Source organism: Musa acuminata, chromosome BXJ3-5 (genome assembly GCF_036884655.1).
Source record: "Musa acuminata AAA Group cultivar baxijiao chromosome BXJ3-5, Cavendish_Baxijiao_AAA, whole genome shotgun sequence".
Lineage (NCBI taxonomy): Eukaryota > Viridiplantae > Streptophyta > Magnoliopsida > Zingiberales > Musaceae > Musa > Musa acuminata.
This window is the reverse complement of record NC_088353.1, coordinates 44,023,452-44,043,170: the sequence shown is the minus strand read 5'-3', so window position 1 is coordinate 44,043,170 and position 19,719 is coordinate 44,023,452. Positions and strand designations below refer to the sequence as shown.

The 19,719-nt window shown below is 41.0% G+C and overlaps 2 protein-coding genes across 2 annotated transcripts; both read left to right on the top strand.

The window, feature by feature from the left end:
• Positions 1 to 5,272: 5,272 nt before the first annotated feature.
• LOC103986220 (phospholipid-transporting ATPase 1) lies at positions 5,273 to 12,429 on the top strand. Its single transcript, XM_009404157.3, has 7 exons — positions 5,273 to 6,986; positions 7,080 to 7,386; positions 8,340 to 9,048; positions 9,148 to 9,271; positions 9,395 to 9,614; positions 11,249 to 11,707; positions 11,967 to 12,429. Exons 1-7 carry the CDS (start codon positions 5,492 to 5,494, stop codon positions 12,193 to 12,195), a joined length of 3,543 nt encoding a protein of 1,180 aa, XP_009402432.2. The 5' UTR covers positions 5,273 to 5,491; the 3' UTR covers positions 12,196 to 12,429.
• Positions 12,430 to 17,269: 4,840 nt separating this feature from the next.
• Positions 17,270 to 19,247, top strand: LOC103986221 (WUSCHEL-related homeobox 11). The gene is made up of 3 exons (XM_009404158.3): positions 17,270 to 17,871; positions 18,665 to 18,840; positions 18,935 to 19,247. Exons 1-3 carry the CDS (start codon positions 17,340 to 17,342, stop codon positions 18,950 to 18,952), a joined length of 726 nt encoding a protein of 241 aa, XP_009402433.2. The 5' UTR covers positions 17,270 to 17,339; the 3' UTR covers positions 18,953 to 19,247.
• Positions 19,248 to 19,719: the final 472 nt, after the last annotated feature.

Genomic DNA, 19,719 nt, shown 5'->3' with positions numbered 1-19,719 from the left:
TCACTTTGTCTCGTGAGGCATCCTCCTTTTCTCTCTCTCTCTCTCTCTTTCTTTTGTCCACAAGTAGGAGTTGTTGGAGACTGTAATCATCTGCATGGCAAGCAACAACCCTTCTTTTCCCGTCAAACAGCCTGTGGCCGATAGTCTTTTAGGTTCGGGAGACACGGATCCCCATATCTACCTACTTCATCCTGACTTGTCATGTCGGATCTTCCCATCCTCCTCCTCATTCTCTAATAAAATATTTCGATATATTTAGATTATATCGGTAGGATGATCACTTGGAGAATTCAGTCAATGAATTCGGTCCGATAGTGCTCTCTGTTAAGAATGCTAATTAGATTGAGGTCGTGATAAATATTAACATTATGCATGTCCTTTAACGAACCGAGTAATGACTGACTTATCGAATAAGCTTTTTGATTAGCAATACGTAATCGATCCCATGGAGTCGGATTGATGTCTTTGTTGACATTATTACGTTGTCAACCTTATAGGGTCGACCATCTCCTTATGATGCATCGGTTGAATGGAATCAAGTGTATCGGACTCGATATGATGATAATATCGATGATCGTGCACGTGTCATATCAAACTTATCACTTATATTTTAGTGATTTGTCTCTTTATATAATTATATAAAGATGAGTGATCATTTTTTGTCGATTGATCATTGGTGTGGCTCATAGACTAAGGAAGACCCGATGGGCTTATGAGTTATTGGTTTCTATACTCATAAATCAATGTAGAACTAAATGACCTCATCAGTGCTCCCTCCCGTAGGGGAGACAAGAGCTCACATGACGCGAAATGATAAAATCATGCATGTATGTCAGTCACCAAAAGCGGACAATTCCTCGTAAACCTACGAGCCGCACTAATGGCCAACCGACCAAATAGTCCTTTATTAGATTGGTATTAGAAGAAGGGACCAAGGCCTGCACCTTGGTCGAGCAAACTTGTGCACCTCGACTATGAGCCCTTTGCTCCTCTATGGGAGAGAGTACCGATAAGATCAGTAAGTGGTTGAAGAGTATAGGAATTAAAGGCACATAAGTCTGCTGGATCTTCCTTGCTCTTAGTCGTATATTTTGGAGCTCACATGTTCCGAAAAGATAAAATCGTACTTAAAAAAATGATTAGACATAAACAAAAATAGAAATGAATCATCATTGCCATAAACTAGAGATCACAAACTCAACATCAACATATGAGAGACTTGCCTAATAAACGAAAATTGAGAGATAATTAAAAATAATAATAGCAGGTAAAAACTGACCACAATAATTGACCGATGGGACCCAAAGCGAAGACTTAGTCGTAGCACTAACCGAGTCGTTCGGATGGATCCCATGAGATGCGGATACTAGTGATGAGACCTGTCGATCGGGTTCGATTCTGTATCTTTGTCAAAACAGCGACCAGGGTTTTCTCCTATACCATCCTAGAAACTGACGTGGTCGGGACAAATGGAGCCCGTACGAGAAGAGAGATCGAGTTTCCTGCTGCGGTTGAGACAGCCGATCTCCACACCCTTTCCCCTACCTTCAAAGAACGTGCCGATGAACAGATGCGCCAAAAATCGTGACAGAAGTGACGATCCCATGATTCACGTACCGTGAAATCTTTCTAATAGGTAGGGTTAGGTTCGATGGATCTTTCTTTGTTGGATTACAGCCGTGATCGACGTGTTAGATTTATGGCAACATCAAATTAGATTCAATCAAATCATCCATCCAACGATCTAATGACACCAAATCAAGATTGAGTTTGGATTCACGTACGGGCAACAGCGGGAAATCAAAACCTCAACTGTCCCTACTTTGGGCCCTTATTGGGCTTTTAATAGACAAAGAGCCCAAACATAGTTATATAGTCCAATAAATTTTTATCTAAAATATGCCATTATCTATATAGATTTGGTCATAACAATGTGAAACAGATGTAACTTAAAATTCATATTAATTAGTATAAAAAAGAACATCAAAATTTGATAAATTGTTGATGATGTAGAATGAGTGAAATCTAAATTAAAAAAAAAAAAAGATTACAAAAAGGAAAAAATAGAAAAAGAAGAAGAAGAAGAAGAAGAAGCAATGAACTATCTAAAAGAAAGGACTTGAATTAGTTTTTCAAGCATAATAAGGGTTTCCATCATAGCATATATGAACACATAATTAATTTATGATGTCATATGTATATATAAAGCTTGAATTGGACCAAAAGTTGAAGTTGGAAATGCTAGCTGTCTAATGCCTACAGGTATATCTATATGAGGAAGAAAGGAACACACACACACATATATATATATATATATATATATATATATATATATATATATATATAACTCTTATAAAGAGTATTTTTAGATTAGCCAGTGGAAGAATCTATCTGCCAGCTCAAAAGTCAAGGTGGACAAATGAGCTTATACTAAAAAGATGAGCTTACTTTACATACTAGAAAAATTCTGAACCAATTAATTTATTACTGTGTTATATAGATACATATATATACTTTATAGCATCGACGAAATCTTAAGTTTTATTTTTGTTGATATGTCTAAATATAATTCATATTCCACACCCTTTGAGCTTTGTATTTGTTACTTTACTTTTAACATACGATTTAGGTCATGATGGAAAAGTGACTTAAGTTGCATGCATCATCCGAAGGGAGGGGAGGCGTCCAAACTTTGATGACTTAAGTGACTTAGGGATTTTATTTATTTTACGTAAGCCGTATACTATCCTTAAGTGTCCGTCCAAAGGATTCACTTCCTTATAATCTTATATAGTCTCTTAAAGATTTATAAAAGTCAAAAAAACACCTAAATACATTACATCTTTTTTACTTTACTACATATTTAATTATACTTTACCTATAACACACCTTTGACTTCAAATTGGTTTCGCCCGATTGCTACTTAATAGTCAAATATCGATCCACCAATGTTGTTTTAACTTGTGAGCGACTTTAACTCTGGTATAGAGTTGATCGAGTTGTGCTAATCTTCGTCAGTACCTATGATTTTTTTCTAGATAAGAAAAAAGATTGTGTAAGTCTTTCGAACATTTTTACACCGACTAAACTAAATAGATGTCTGTTTGAACTTTAACGAGCATTGTAATATATAATTTAAAGTTTTACACCTTTATCCTAGTAAAATTCACCCATCGATTGCTCTTTTATTTAGTTAATTTCTTTAAATAGGTTTTGCATCATCTATGTTATCAACTATTATTTCATTAAAAAATAAAATAAAAACTACCATCGGTAGAACTGATCACTGTTCATGAGCATTTTACAACTATTATCCGTCACGAAGTAATTTTTGAAGGGTGTTCGAAAATATGTAAAGCTCATAGATAGGGTAATTAAGATAAATAAGGTTTATGATCCCACCCAATCTCAAGTTGAGAACCCCAAGCTTACTTAACTTACTCGTCTGCTTGAGGATTATATTTCATATATCAAATTGGTTATTGATCTTTCTCTTGTTATTATTGAACTTCTAGAATACAAGAAGTATTGTTCAAAAAGAGTAAATTTTCAAGTAGATTAGAGCAAATCTCTTATAGATATAGTCATCCATAAGGGACTGTATATTATCGAGCATCATCACATCGATTTAAAATATATCACTTTTAATTATTTTGATAAGAAGTTATTTGACAGTGATATTGTGAAGTCCCTTACCCACTGTAATATTTGTCACTGAATTCTTCACTTTTTTTTTTTTTTTTTTGGCCTTTACGATCATATGCTCTTCTCCCACAAAAGCATATCTCTTTTAATAAAAATATATTCTTATTTAAGTATTATTATTCCTAAACCAATAACCCAATTGTTATTAAAATTTGTTTCCCCTATATTAAGTTATCTCTTGTATGATGACTTACATATATCGTTTTCTAGAATGATTAACTATTTAATAAAAAAAAATTATTTAAAATCTTTTTTTAATAAATTGGTTTCAATTGAAGTTTAAGTCAATTTATATCAATTCTAATTTTTTTTATTTGCCTTACAATATGTTAGTGCAATGGAGAAAATATTATAAATCTATTCAAAATATTATAACTTATAATTTCTTATAATCAATATATAAGGTATGGGCTAATTATATATTCTCTCATATAATACTTTTAGTGTCTTGGTCTCTATACTTTAAAAAGTTGTATTGACATCCCTATAATTACGAGAGTGAAACATATATGTTCATGTACCTTAATAACGTTAGTTTTATCGATGGAAACATAAAAATAAAAGATAAAAATATAATTTTAATATTTGGTGGAGGACGATGATGTCTATGTAGTTGCATTGGCTACTTCAAATGATGATAAGATTTGGTCTCATCGTGATGCCACTTGCCCTCACGTGGAGTGTGCTATCGACCTCATCACTATCCTCCTCGTGTTGGCTGTCGTGGCGTCTACAGTGAAGATGATGGTTGTCATGATGTCTACGGTAAAGATGGTGGCCGCCGTGGCATCTATGACATAATGTTTTGCATATTTGTCGTGGACATCATGGTTCGCCTCTCTCGAATTGGGTCGTTGGGTTTCCTTAGCATAGCCAAGACAACATCTAATGCATTTGCGATAACATCGATGCAGTTGTCGAGCGACGTCGCTCGACAAGAGGTGTTGTCGGAACTGATGTGACAACGTGGCGGGGACAAGCAACAGGAGCTTCGTGTCGAGGTTGAGATCTGCCCAATGGGTCAGTAGTAAGGTGACCACCACCATATGTGTCGATGCAGATACAAAGCGGCGCAGGACGAGCAACGACGAGTTATGTGGCGTGCTCCTCATGGAAGCAGTGGCGTTGCGGTGATAGCAGATCTTATCGTTGGAGGCGATCAAGTAACTATGTCGACATCGACATCATTGTCTTTCATCATCGAATATTAAAATTATCTTATTACTTTTTTTTATTATTGTGTTTCCGTCAAGGATGAAACTAAATAGATTTAGAAATTATACTTTTATAATTAGAGAGGTTAAAGATAACTAATTATGATAGTTTAGAAATTATGATAAACGTTAGATTTTTTTTTTTAAATATGAAAAAATATCTCTATAAAAAGCCCGATAAAAGAGATATTTTCCGAAAATTCGTGCTTTCTTTGTTAACGAGGATTAATTCGAACATAAATCATAGGATTAATTCGAACAATATATTTCGAATATTAATTATTATTCCCAACTCGAGCCAATAATTAATGCTCGTCACGTCTGTAGATTAATCCCACCCAAACTCCTCAACTCCCAAGGATACGCGACCTGTTGACCCCATTGGATCACCAACGCAAGCAACCCATCTTTGTTACCTCTTCGCCCTTCTTCCTCTTCCCCTTCCCCTTCTCCCTCGTCCCTTTCCCCAAATCCTTGAGCGATGATCCCAATCCAACCTCTCTAGCACCCAAATCCCCCCTCTCGAACAACGCAAGGCACACAGAGCAGAGAGCAGAGAGCAGAGAGAGGGAATGGCCGATGGGGAGCGGACTGCCTTTGGCGATCTCCTCAGACCCATCGCCGACCCGCCCGTCCGCCCCGACCTGATCTCCCTCTCTGCCTCCGCAACCGCCGCCGCATCCGCCGCCGTAGACCCTCCGCATGGATCCCGCGCGGAGGCCGACCGGCTCGGTGCCTCCCTGAAGGAGCTCGCCGACGCCGACGCCCGCATCGTGTTTGTCGGCGACCCCGGCCTCACTGACCCCCGCCTCGCCCTCCCCGGTAACGCCGTCCGCACCGCCAAGTACTCCTTTCTCACTTTCATCCCCCGTAACCTCTTTGAGCAGTTCCGCCGCCTCGCCTACGTCTACTTTCTCGCCATCGCTGTCCTCAACCAGCTACCTCAGCTCGCGGTGTTCGGCCGCGGCGCCTCCGTCCTCCCTCTTGCGTTCGTCCTCCTTGTCACTGCCGTCAAGGACGCCTACGAGGACTGGCGCCGCCACCGCTCCGACCGCGTCGAGAACGGCCGCGCCGCCGCCGTCCTCGACCCCGCCGGCTCTGGCCAGTTCCGGTCACGCCGCTGGAAGGACCTCCGCGTCGGCGAGGTCATCAAGGTGCTCGCTGACGAGTCCATCCCCTGCGACATGGTACTCCTTGCCACCAGTGACCCCACCGGCGTTGCCTATGTCCAGACCATCAACCTCGACGGCGAGTCCAACCTCAAGACCCGCTACGCCAAGCAGGAGACCATGTCTCGTCTCCCCAACATTACAGCCGGCAGCATCACCACACTCATCCGCTGCGAGACCCCAAACCGCAACATTTACGGGTTCCACGCCAATCTGGAGGTCGACGGGAAGAGGGTCTCCCTTGGGGCGTCCAACATCATCCTCCGTGGCTGCGAGCTCAAGAACACAGCGTGGGCAATTGGTGTTGCCGTCTACACCGGGACCGAGACCAAGGTCATGCTCAACAGCTCAGGGGCGACCTCCAAGAGGAGCCGACTGGAGACCCACATGAACAGGGAGACGCTGCTGCTGTCCGCAATCCTGATCACCCTTTGCTCGGCGGTGTCCATCTGTAACGGGATCTGGCTGGCGATTCACAGGGACGAGCTGGAGCTCTCACAGTACTTCAGGAAGCGGGACTACTCTGGTGGTGACGAGAAGTACTACAATTACTATGGGATTGCCATGCAGGTGTTCTTCATTTTCCTCATGGCGGTTATCGTGTTCCAGATCATGATTCCTATTTCCCTCTACATCTCGATGGAGCTAGTTAGGCTTGGTCAGGCATACTTCATGATTCGGGACAAGAATTTGTACGATGAGAGCTCGAACTCGAGGTTCCAGTGTAGGGCTTTGAATATCAACGAGGATCTTGGGCAAATAAGGTATGTGTTCTCTGACAAGACGGGAACTTTGACGGAGAACAAGATGGTGTTCCAATGTGCAAGCATTCGTGGAATTGATTACAGTGAAGGGAAAGATCCATCCCCAAATGGCAGCGATGTGTATTATGTCGTAGGTAGAGTTGAGTTTACTGCATTTCTCTTATAATGGTTTGGTAGTTGACGTACATGCTGAATTTTATTTGTTCTTGTATTGAACTACATAATAGTTGGCGACCAGTTTTGGAGGCCAAAGATGCTAGTTAAGACAGATCCTAAGCTGGTGAGGCTTTTGAGAAGTGAAGGTGAGACACAGGAAGGGAAGCATGCTCGTGATTTCTTCCTTGCTCTGGCCGCTTGCAATACTATTGTGCCTCTTATTGTTGGGACTCCAGATCCTAAACAGAAGTTAATTGATTATCAGGGTGAGTCTCCCGATGAACAGGCATTGGTTTATGCTGCTGCAGCTTATGGGTATGTGCTTATAGAACGGACCTCTGGGCACATAGTCATTGACGTTCTTGGGGATAGACAAAGGTGGAGTTCTCTTCTTTGCTTGCCTGATTAAAATGATAGTCCTTGTTATTTAGTTTGTACATGACACAATGATATAAATGGTTGCAGTATTCATTCCCCATTAATCGGATTGGGAATTTTGGGTGGTAGATGTCGTCAAGTTAGAGGCTATTTTATTTTCTTATGATCCGCAGATCTTTCTTCCACTTATATTCATTAAGAATCTCTAAACGATGTGGACATATCCATCAACCATAGATAGTTACTGCAATCATGATTGCTAATGCTTCTGTCAGATAAAAATAAAGATTAGAAGAGCTAAATATCCATATATTTGTCGTATCACTGGCAGAGGTGACTGCGTGTTATGCATGCTAGGGTGTGCTATACCACGCCAATGCAGCACCTCACATGGCATTGTGAAATGTTACCTTACATAGGCCTTAGACATGACATTGCTTGTGCCAGAAAGTGACATCACACCAACAAGTGCTGAATTCTAATAGGGGTTTTGCTTTTCAGACACAGGATTTTTGGCCTTTTTGATGACACTCTTATTGTCTATGTTATTGCTTGCAATTGTTATCATTGACATTAGCTGCATCAGGGTTTATTACTTGTTGCATGAGCACTTGTTATCAGGTGTTCTAATAATAATGTTTGTGATAGTTGCCTTTAGGTGATTTTATCCTAATGCATATGTTGTATGCCAATTGAGTATTTGGTTTATCAATGGAATGACAAGTTTCCTTTTGTTACTCATAATTGCTAATGGTATTTGTGCTGATTTTAGTTAATCACAATATACCAGTTAGTAGAGTGGGTTTCATGCTTGCTGAAAATCTGCTGGGTTTAGCAGGATAGTCAACTTTGCTGGTCCTAGTGCTTGCTACTTCATTATCTTTAAACCTTTAATTACCAGTAACTCATATATGTGGTAGAAACATATTCATTTGTACTCATGGAATTTGCAGGTTCAATGTTTTGGGCCTTCATGAATTTGATAGTGACCGGAAGAGAATGTCAGTAATTATCGGTTGCCCTGATAGGACAGTAAGACTATTTGTGAAAGGTGCAGACAGTTCAATGTTTGGAGTTCTGGAAAAATCTGTAGATTTGGATATCATTCGTGCAACGGAGACTAATCTTCATGCCTATTCATCAGTGGGTTTGAGGACACTGGTTGTTGGAATGCGGGAGTTGAGTAGAAATGATTTTGAGGAATGGCACTCTGACTATGAGAATGCAAGTACAGCATTGTATGGCAGGGGAAACTTACTACGAGCAGTTGCATCTAGGGTTGAGAACAACCTCCAAATATTGGGAGCCTCTGGGATTGAAGATAAGCTACAGCAAGGCGTACCAGAAGCCATAGAATCCCTGAGGCAAGCAGGCATCAGAGTGTGGGTTTTGACAGGGGACAAGCAAGAAACTGCAATTTCCATTGGCTATTCTTGTAAGCTGCTAACAAGTGAAATGACTCATATTGTGATAAACAGCAATTCTGAAGCATCATGTAGAAAAAGTTTAGAAGATGCAATTGCCATATCTAGCAAATTTGTCGCAATATCTTCTAGGGCTCAAAATACTATTATAGCTACTGGATCTGCCAGGGTTCCTCTGGCTTTGATCATTGATGGTACGAGCCTTGTGCACATTCTGGAGACGGAACTAGAAGAAAAGGTATGTTTTCATGGATGCGGTTAACGTGTAGTTGGCAATATTTGGTTCCTTTTGCTTAAGAACTCATGCTATCCTACTCTTACTTGCTTGGCTGTGCAGCTTTTCAAAATAGCAACGGTTTGTGATGTCGTATTGTGCTGCCGTGTTGCTCCATTGCAAAAGGCTGGAGTAGTTGCTCTTATAAAAAAGAGAACAGAGGATATGACCTTAGCCATTGGAGATGGTAAACATTTCTAAATTTGACTTGTTGATTCTGCCTTTTCTGTATTTTATTGATAATGTGCTGGACCATAATAAGTATCAGTTTTTTCATCATGAACTGAACTGTATAAGAATATGCATTCAGGTGCAAATGATGTATCAATGATCCAAATGGCTGATGTTGGGATTGGCATAAGTGGTCAAGAGGGAAGGCAAGCAGTTATGGCCTCAGATTTTTCCATGGGACAGTTCAGATTCTTAGTGCCCCTTTTATTGGTTCATGGCCATTGGAATTACCAAAGAATAGCCTATATGATCTTATACAACTTCTACAGGAATGCTGTGTTTGTCTTCATAATGTTCTGGTAAGCATTCTCCTTGGCACTAAACAAAAAGAGAAGTGTCTTTGAAGTTTTTATTTGCACTTTTTTTGACCACATATGACCCTGAAACACTTGCATTTAGATTGGTTTTACTCAAACTTGAAGTTTCTATGGTAATTATTTTTCCCTTTTAGAATTTCATGTAGCATTTAATTTATTATTTCTTTGTCGTCCTAGTACATGCTTCCTCTAGCAGGTCACTGAGAAATCATTGATTGGACTCTGGAAGTCATGAAAAACAATAAAAAAGATTTATTTTCTTTTATGATGTCCATCTGTATCTGTTACCAGTTTTCTACTGCTTGATGCAACCTAGTTTAGAATTTCTTACTATTCACAGGAAACATAATTTGAATTTTGTGTATCATCAAGTGCCTTTTTTGAAGTGATGTTTTTCACTTAAAGCGAGCTGATTGTATATCTGTATGATGAATGATATGTAAACTAAATAGTAATTGGTGTAATTGTCGCATGTTGGTGAAGCCTTAAGTGAATCTTGTGATAAATCTCTAATTTTGGCATATGGGAAACATGAAAGTAAGTATTTTAGATTTTCTGGTCTTTTAGTCTAATTAATTTACATGCAGTTGGAGATAGTAAGAGGTTGGTAGTTTCCTTTTAGATCAATGTGACATTTAATCAGGAAGGTGTTTGCAAAATAACTTAGCAACTATTAAGGAACAATGAGATAAACAAGTTCATCCATTGACAAACTTACAGGAGATAAAGTATTGGGTTTTGGTGATTACCTGGCCAGGTAAATTGAAGAGACTTTGATTTGTACTGAGATATCATCCTTTGTTGCTTGATCATCAAATGTTTGCTGGAAATAATTATTGGTGAAAGTTTTGTCATATAGAACCGGTTTTACGCTGGTCCAAGAGAAACCAGGTTTTTTATTATCCAAGAGAAATGAAAGTTGATCTGTCTAGTGAAAATCATATGGAACAGCTGCTTGTTGTGATGAACTGGACTAGAGAGTCTCTAACTTATTTTGGCTCTAGTCAAGTAAACCATTATTACCCTTTCTAAAGAATGTTCTATTGCCACAAATATATTGTTTTATGTGTCGGTACAATGTTGAGTCTGTGGTATGCACCTAATTAAATATTTAGGTCGTTGTGTAGAGCAGACAATTAAAGTATCATGGCTTTGGGACATGAAAATAAAAAGAGGTTTTACATTCATTCTTTTTTGCTGTATTTATCTTCATTGTTTGTGTCATCTCTTCTACTACAAATTTTTTATTCCCTTTTCATTTGTTCTCACCATGCATGCTCCTTACTCAGTCCCAGTGATGAGCTGGGATTGTAATATACTCTTGAGATTCTTTTGCACAGTACATGTCAGACCGAACTCCATGTGAAGATTTTGGTCCACAGCAGGGTTCCTCTATAAGGTCTGCATGAATTTTGTCTTCTTATTAACGATATATAAGTATTCGGGGTCTAAGATCTCAATTGAGATGGCCAATAATGTAAAATTGACTGATAGAATGTGATCTGAAATTCTATATGTTAAATTGTGGTCCACCTCTCATTTTCTCACAAGTACTTTCTTTATGAGTATTTCTATCCCTTGTTCTTAGAAAATCTAAATCTTGTGTCTTTATGCAGGTATGTACTGTATACGGCTTATACCTTGACAACTGCAATCACTGAATGGAGCAGTGTATTGTATTCTGTCCTCTATACTGCTCTACCTACAGTAGTAGTTGGAATTCTTGACAAGGATCTTAGCAGGAGAACACTGCTAAAGTACCCAAAGCTGTATGGAACTGGACAGAGAGAGGAAAGATACAACCTGAAGTTGTTTATCCTTACAATGATGGATGCAATTTGGCAAAGCCTTGTTGTTTTCTTCATCCCTTACCTGGCATACAGAGACACCACCGTTGATGGATCCAGCTTAGGAGATTTGTGGACTCTTGCAGTGGTCACTCTAGTAAACATTCACTTGGCCATGGATGTGTTCCGCTGGAACTGGATCACTCATTTATCTATCTGGGGTTCCATAGCTGTAGCTGTGATGTGTGTCATCTTGATTGACTCCATATGGTCCTTACCTGGTTACTGGTAATCCTCTTTTACATGCATGCCAGACCATATTTTTGTCCTTTTATTTGTGGGTCCTGTTCGGCTGCCACTTTGTGGCAGTATTAGCCTTCTAAGCTGTTATAGGTCAGAATTTAACAATAACAAATTCAATGTCACCATTAGATTCAATGTACCAGAAGATTATCCATAGCAAGCACTACCATGTGCACCTAATGACGATTAAGTTGCTTCTGTGATTACTTGAACAAATTTGCTGACACAATTTTTTTTATGTCAGGGCCATCTATCATATAATGAAGACTGGATTGTTTTGGTTATGCTTGCTCGGCATCTTTGCAGCAGGAATGATTCCCCGGTTCACAATGAAGGCTTTGACTGAGTACTTCATGCCTAATGATATTCAAATTTCTAGAGAACTAGAAAAGTTTGGTAATTTTAATGATTTCACTGGTACGGAAATTTCTATGAGCACATTCTCAGAAACCCACCCAGGGTTTATACGGTGATGTTTTGTTCTTCAAAATTTTCTTTTTCTTCTTATTTTTGTTTGTATATTAGTGTATTCTTTCTGCTGCTGGTCAGTGTTTCTTGCTGGCTGCAAGCTGGTCACATACCCAAAGTGATATATATCTTTGTCATGTGTGTATTTGTTTAACAGTTTCTTTTTTTTTTTTTTAAAGAAATGAGAATTAGGATCATATCACAAACTGGATATAAACATTCCAATTGCTTCTCTACTACCTGTGGTGCATTCTGATTCATGAAGTTGCTTCTCGTCGCAAGCTTGTCTAGCTGCAGTGAGTTGATTGTGTAATCCGGTTGCACCGAGCTGAGTCTTGTGCTCAAGCATTGTTTTATCTGTTTCTTTTCATGATGATTTGGGTGGAGAGACTCTGTATAACATGTAATTGCCGGTCGAACCCTGGAACTCTGTCCAAAAAGGGTGAAAGCCTACTTCCAGTTAATCTTCAGAAAAGGTAAAAGAAGCTATCCTCTCCTACTTGAGTTGGCAAATTATATTTGCAATCATCTAGTAGAGTTGTGATTGTATAGATAGAAACATTTGGTCTCCAGGGTTAGATGTGAGAATAGGCCTCTAGTGCTAATGAGGGGCATTTGAGCATGTTTGATCACATGCGGTCGATGGCTTGTTATGCATGCAGTTTTAGTCCATTGTGTTTCCATTTACTTCCAGGAGGTGATTACTGTTGGAATTATGCATCATGGTGATGAGTGAACAACATGTTCATATCTTGTGGTATGAGTGATTAATCATGTCACATTCTTCTTCATTTCTTCAATCTAACCTCTCATTTTCCCCTCATCCTAGAATCCTTAAAACATCCTAACTCAAGAATACATCTATATCTGTGATTTGATCGTCATGTGTAATACTTTTGATCAATGTGCAACAGCTGGCAATGAGCATGAGAAAGAGAGAGAGAGAGAGAGAGAGAGAGAGAGAGAGAGAGAGAGAGAGAGAAGAAAGGCATGTAACAATCAGGCCATTGTCTTGGTGATAGCAGAAAGATCTAACATCAGCATATAGATCCTGTTTTAATGTGGATAGATTTGTTGTGTTTTCAATATTTCTAGTCCAAAACATTCCAATTTGTTATCACCATCAGTAATCTATAATCATAATAAAGATATATCACATTACGTTAAGACTTTTACCAGTGTCGGATCTACACTTGGAAGGAACATAGAGATTATTCTCGTGATTGGAATCTTCATCTGATTACAACACGTGACAGATAGAGAAGAATGTAGTGAAAAGTAATCAGAATTTAATGTTCTTGTGGAGATCTGATGCACACCTTCCATTTGGTTCCCATGATGAAAAGCTAGTAGTGCTTTCTGATTCACCATGCACACTGCAAACATACTTGAAAGTTTCTTCTGACTCGTGCAAGAGACATCAAAGCTGCATGGAAAGAGACTTTATGCGCCGCTACAACAAAGTTGGACTAAAAGCACCGAGTTTGGTCGATTGTTGACGTACGTGTAAACGTAGCTTCAATTCCTGTCTTTTCCTTCCACTGCATGCCTGGCATGTGAATCGAATGATGACTTGGTTCTTCCTTCCATCCCCAACACGCCGCATTAAACCCTTATTTCTTCTGCTAATGGAGTACTTGACCTGCAGCTTCTTCTCCTTTGTGTTGGCAACTCTGGATGTTGTGGTCGAATGCCAAAACAGAGTGGTTTTCATTTGTCTATGCAGCATCTCAAACACTAAAATTAGGGTTTAGGAAGCAAATACATGCGCGCGCACACGCACAGAGAGAGAGAGAGACAGAGAGAATGTAGCACGTTGGTGTGGTGTTGGAGTGAGTTCCCCACTGCCATGCCATGAGACCACGAGAGTCACGTCTGTCATGCAAAAGAGGCAACACAGCACTGGCCTCGGAAACATGTCCAGGATTCAGCAGCTACCTGCGTCGGCATGGTGGAAACACGCCTGCCCCCATTTCCCAAACCCTACGAGCCAAAAGCTAGTGGCAAATCCATCGTCTCCCAGTCAAAGGAGTCGGGCATTCGATCGACACGGCATCCTTTCTCGGATGCATCCATTCGATCCGTAAAGGAGGGGTAGACGTAACCCACACACTCATTCCATGTTCTTCGTTGACAGGATATGACTGCGAGATGATGTCTATGTGGTCTGTAGCTTTGACACGATGCGACTTTCCTGCACCCAACAACATCTTCCATCACATCCCCCACACCTCCATTATGTTTGTGGCGTGACATTCATTTCCCTGTGCAGGAAATCTTGCAAGGAGGAGATCGAGTAGTGGTCGAGAGACACCGAGCGAGAACCCTCGGTTTGGCTTTTGGGAAACATGCTTTGAGAAAGGAAGGGTTTGGGTTTTAGAGAAGAGTGCACTGTGGAACATGGCAACCGAGCTTAGCCTCCGTTGGCCCCATTCGCACTTAGACTGCCTTATTCCCGGAGAAAAAGAAAGACTAAAGGAAACATGACTCCTTATCATTGCGGAGATTATTCTATTTCACATGACCGGCCTCCCATAATTAATCATACATAGGAGGAGGAGGGCATACTATGACAACCTTTCATTTAAATTGTTCTTGTCAGCCCACTCCATCTCCATCTCCATCTCCATCTCCATCACAAAACATGGTATCTATGGAGGAAAGAAGAAGAGCACATGAAATGATCGAGTTAATGTAAGCATCCTCTCCTCCTATCATAAGTTGGATATGGCTGTGCAGCAACAGAATTCGATGCTACAATCCATTTAGCAGCTTCCGACAAATAGCCAAAAGGTTGTTTGTTTGCGTCGATCTCGGTCAGATGTGCTTCATCGACTATTTATTATACGACATGGGGAAAGGAAAGAAGTGGTGATTGGAAGATGCTTCATCCATATACATATCACTACCGATAATTCTATATGGTTTGCCGATAGCTTTTACATTTACGCTCACCACCAACTTTCTCGGCAATAAAGAGAAGTCTTGTCGCAGTTCAGATGGCTATTTAATTGATGCTGACAGAGAATATGGAAAGCAACCGAGCATCTAATCTAAGCTCGAGGAAAAGAAAGAAGTTGGCGAACTTAGGACACCCATGTTCTATATCATCATACAGAACCGCAAGTGAGGTTAGACTAATCAGAGTATGGCACATGGAGACGCCAAAAAGCAACCAGGAATCATTCCATCAGATAGCAGTAATCTAATGGATCATACAACTTTGCACCACTCGTCTTTGTTTCTTTCTTTCTTTCTGAGGTTGCATATATGATCAAACTCTCTTGGCAATAATCTAATATTTCCAGAACATATGTTACAATTCTTTTAGTGGATTGATCAAAGGAAGTGCCTAAAAGACAAGATTCTTTTTTTATGTTTTTCTTTTGAGCAAAGAAAAGCCACTTTAAATTCCTCCTTTCTTGGTTGAGTTTGGTTCATGAACAAAAGGATTGGATTCCACACAGCAGCCCTGCAAGTTATACTGCTTTGTATCGATTGTTCTTGCCGGTGAAGGATTATGGATCTCATTCTTCGTGACTCTTTCTGCCAGTTGATGGTAGCAGCACGACTGTCACAAGTCCCGAGGTTTCATTTGGACTATGTGATCGGTAACCCCAGAATAAAGGATTAATCTAGTCGTGGTGAAGAAGATGAAGAATTTTACCTAATGTATGTATCCAAACTATATCCTTTCGAGGTAGAAGACAACCTAGATCTTACCTGGGTTTGTGCCTCCATGTTACCTGAATACTTTAAGCTTCGACTTCTATCATGAAGGAGAGAAAGGAATTGTATTGCTAGATTCAACCAGCAGGTTCTGAGACATCCAGAGATCGCCATTATAATATGAAGAGCTTGCCGGGCTTTCGTTATCCTCTGCGTCAGATGGCCATTGTTTATGTACGTATGCTCCGCCACAGGCCATGGCAAGAGACATCCGTTTCCAGTGTATGTGCGCACGTATAGCTTTCACGTACACAACGGTGCCGTGTGTGGTTAGTGAACGCTAGAAAGAAATCTGAACTCCGTTGCAGTCAAAACATTTCACCGTTTACCTTTAGATTTCTTCTGTCTGGAAGAAGACATCTCAAGCAGTTCATTTGGTGATGATGAAGAGGAAGAGAGAGAGAGAGAGAGAGAGAGAGAGAGAGAGAGTGTGTGCACCATGGCCCTGTGGTGGCTGAGGATGGAGGCAGAGGTAATACCGTGCAGGTAAAACCCAGCCCAGCCTCCCTCCGCAGTCTCCGCAGCGTCGGTTTCCGCTGTGACAAAAGGGCAAAGGCAACCGAACTCCCGGCCAACCCTTCGCCTCCACCCACCCACCACCATATTATATTCTGTCGTCTGCATGTCTTCTTCTACCTCCGGCTGGCATGCCCACGCTACGTCAGCCCTAGTAACATCAGGGGTCCCACTCTTTGACCACTCCCCTTGGGTGGTGTCGCATCTTGGTGGGGCCCTCCGTCTCCCCACGCACTTCGTCCCCACCGCTCCCACCCACTAGCGTACAAAGGCCAAACCCTAGCATCCGACCCTGTCACATGAGGATGACCTTGCCGAAGGGGGCCCCACATGTCCCCCCTTCCCTTCCCTTCCCTTGGGCACATGAAGTGGGTGGAAGTGAGCCTAACCCTAGGAGAGAGGACATGCACATGCTTATGATACTGGAGATACTGGAGCTAGGGTTTCATTTTTGGAACCCTAGCTACATGTTCATGTTCATGTTCATGCACATACATGGCGCTTCCGATTGCTTGTACACTGAAACTGATATCAGATTCCATCTTCTCCACAGTGCTATCTCATCACAGCATCAACAGCAGCAAACAAGAAGATTACCCTTCAACTAATTGCCATAAGCATGCATAATTACGTGCATCATATGTGATCACCTACTGGTTGTAGTATTAGAGCAAAGCTACAAACAAGTCATAATCTACATGACAAGATCACTGCAGATGAGACCATTTTGGTAATTTCATTCCCCCTAATCACATCAGATAATTAATCTATTGGGACATTCTTCCACAAAGTGCCTATAAATAACTCATCACACTTTGTACTGAAACAGTTTGGTGGTGTTACTCTCACCTTTGTTTCCTTCACCTTACCCTCCTCCTCTCCCCCATCACCACCCACTGAAGCCATGGATGATCAGAACCAGGATAACTATGGCGGCCCAAACCTGCAGAGATCTGCCATGGAGCCGCTGCGCACCCGGTGGACGCCGAAGCCCGAGCAGATCCTCATACTGGAATCCATCTTCAACAGCGGCATGGTGAACCCTCCCAAGGATGAGACGGTGAGGATCCGCAAGCTGCTGGAGCAGTTCGGCTCCGTCGGGGACGCCAATGTCTTCTACTGGTTCCAGAACCGGCGGTCGAGGTCGCGTCGCCGCCAGCGGCAGCTACAGGCCAGCCTCATGGCTGATCCGAGAGCCGCAGGGGTTGTGCAGCATGCCAGTGGTGCAGCAACCTCGTCATCCAGCAATTCTCCCGCAGGAGGATTCTTTGCTTGCTCTTCTTCTACTTCTGCTGCTGCCTCCTCCTCTAACTTCGTGATCGATGATAACGCAGACGACCTCTTCTCGATCTCTCGCCAGATGGGCTTCATGGAGGCCACTCAGGCTCCTCCTTTTATGTGCTCTTCTGATGTCTCGCACTTGCACAACCAGCCAGGTCAGTCGGTGCATGGTTTCGGTGTCTCTGACACGATATGGCCTTTTCTTTAGATTCTCCATGAAGATATGAAACAAAGATTGCTTGGAGCTCTTCTTTTCATCAGCAATAGATGATGTGCTGCAACCCTTTCTTTAGTCAACACCTTTTAGAGTTGATAGATTGATCGACTGTCATTAGACTTGTTTGCTTTCTTCAGTTCACTTCCCTACTAAATGTCTAGATCTGCACATTCAACCTCACAGATCCATCTAAATCTTGAATTTTTCGGCTTCGAAATGTCGATTTGTGTTCCCGATCTCGCTAGCAGCAAAGTTTCCGATAGATCCATCGGATGAAGAGAGATCATTGATGGCCTAACCCCAAATCAATTAACCTTAATTTTCTTTTCCTCGTTCATCAGCAAATTAGAAACAGTGGGGGGAAAGAAAAAGGGAATCGAGATCTAGCCTTGGCTTCAGTGAACCGAACATATGCATCCAAGTGTTGGTGTTATACTTTTGCCGAAACAAGGAAAGAACATGTTCTAATGATCTAAAAAGCATTAGCTGTTATTTGATTTTATGCGATTCATTAGCTACCATCAAAGGTTTTGCATGAACACACTCGCTCTCCCTTTGAGGGTTGAAGACCTCTCTCTCTCTCTCTCTCTCTCTCTATATATATATATATATATATATATATATATATATCCTCATGAATTCACATGAAACTTCACTTTCTTTGTTGTTTTGTGGTGATGTTTTCTTGCAATCCCTCGACTTGTTTCAATCACCAAACGCATCAAATGCAGAGACTATAACTGTGTTCATCGATGGAGTCGCTTCTGAGGTTCCAAAAGGACCTATAGACTTGAGAGCTGCCTTTGGTCACAATGTGATGCTTGTCCATTCCTCCGGGCAGCTTCTACCTATCAATGACCATGGAATTCTCATGCAGAGCTTGCAGATGGGTGAAAGTTACTTCTCGGTGAGTAATTCTGATCCACTCATCTCTCTCTCTCTCTCTCCTTCAATCGTGCACACATAACAAACGTGTATCGATATCGCAATTATCTTGACAGGTTACAAGGCCTACTTAGCAGTTTGATCGAGAACACAAGATGCACAGTGTCCAGACTCGAAGCTTATTTCGCTGCCGTAGTATCTGCAGACTGAATCATCCTTGTTATTCTATGTCAAACTTCTATGGTTAGAGAAGGTGTAACCTTGCACTTGTTATGATCATGGTTGTCAAGAACTTGAAGTAGGGATTTGTTTCCAAGTAGCAGTTGATAGAGTGCATCTTAATGTTTCTCGATCATTTTCGCGGAGTAGAATTCTGGTTCTGCGCTTGTTATCGATGATCAAAACCTTTGTGTGTCCAGATCTCCAAGAATCACAGCAACAACATGATGAACGATTAGGTTTTTGCATTTCCATCTCATGCATTTTTCTTTCAATACAATAGACTTTTGTTATGTCACCTTCATTCAGTAATTCATCAAGTTCCTCCTCCTCCTCCTCCTCCTCCTCCTCCTCCTCCTCATCATCATCATCATTATCATCTTTGATTGAGAGTTTGTTGATGAGCAATGGCTTGGAAACACATACTCACAGTTAAAGTCAACTTAGGACAACATCAAAATTGTTTTGGCACATGAAATCTGTGTGGAAGTTGACAAAAGGCCTCAAGACTCTTGCATGAGCTTGTAGACTTCCTGAGTTTTAAGTTCTTGGAACCACTTAAATGGACAGATTAGTGATTATTCTGAGAAAGAAACAAAGTTAAAGATACTATCAAGAAATGACCTAATTGGTTCAATTGTTTATCGAAATAAACTCGAAGTCTCCTCTTCCGGAATCCTTT

Bases quoted from the DNA above. Each gene is read 5' to 3' on its own strand.
- LOC103986220 (XM_009404157.3), top strand. From the start codon at position 5,492: ATGGCCGATGGGGAGCGGACTGCCTTTGGCGATCTCCTCAGACCCATC. The intron at 7,387-8,339 runs GTGGAGTTCTCT...TGGAATTTGCAG, and splicing joins GTTCTTGGGGATAGACAAAG to GTTCAATGTTTTGGGCCTTC. The intron at 9,615-11,248 runs GTAAGCATTCTC...GTCTTTATGCAG, and splicing joins TTTGTCTTCATAATGTTCTG to GTATGTACTGTATACGGCTT.
- LOC103986221 (XM_009404158.3), top strand. From the start codon at position 17,340: ATGGATGATCAGAACCAGGATAACTATGGCGGCCCAAACCTGCAGAGA. The intron at 17,872-18,664 runs GTCAGTCGGTGC...CATCAAATGCAG, and splicing joins GCACTTGCACAACCAGCCAG to AGACTATAACTGTGTTCATC.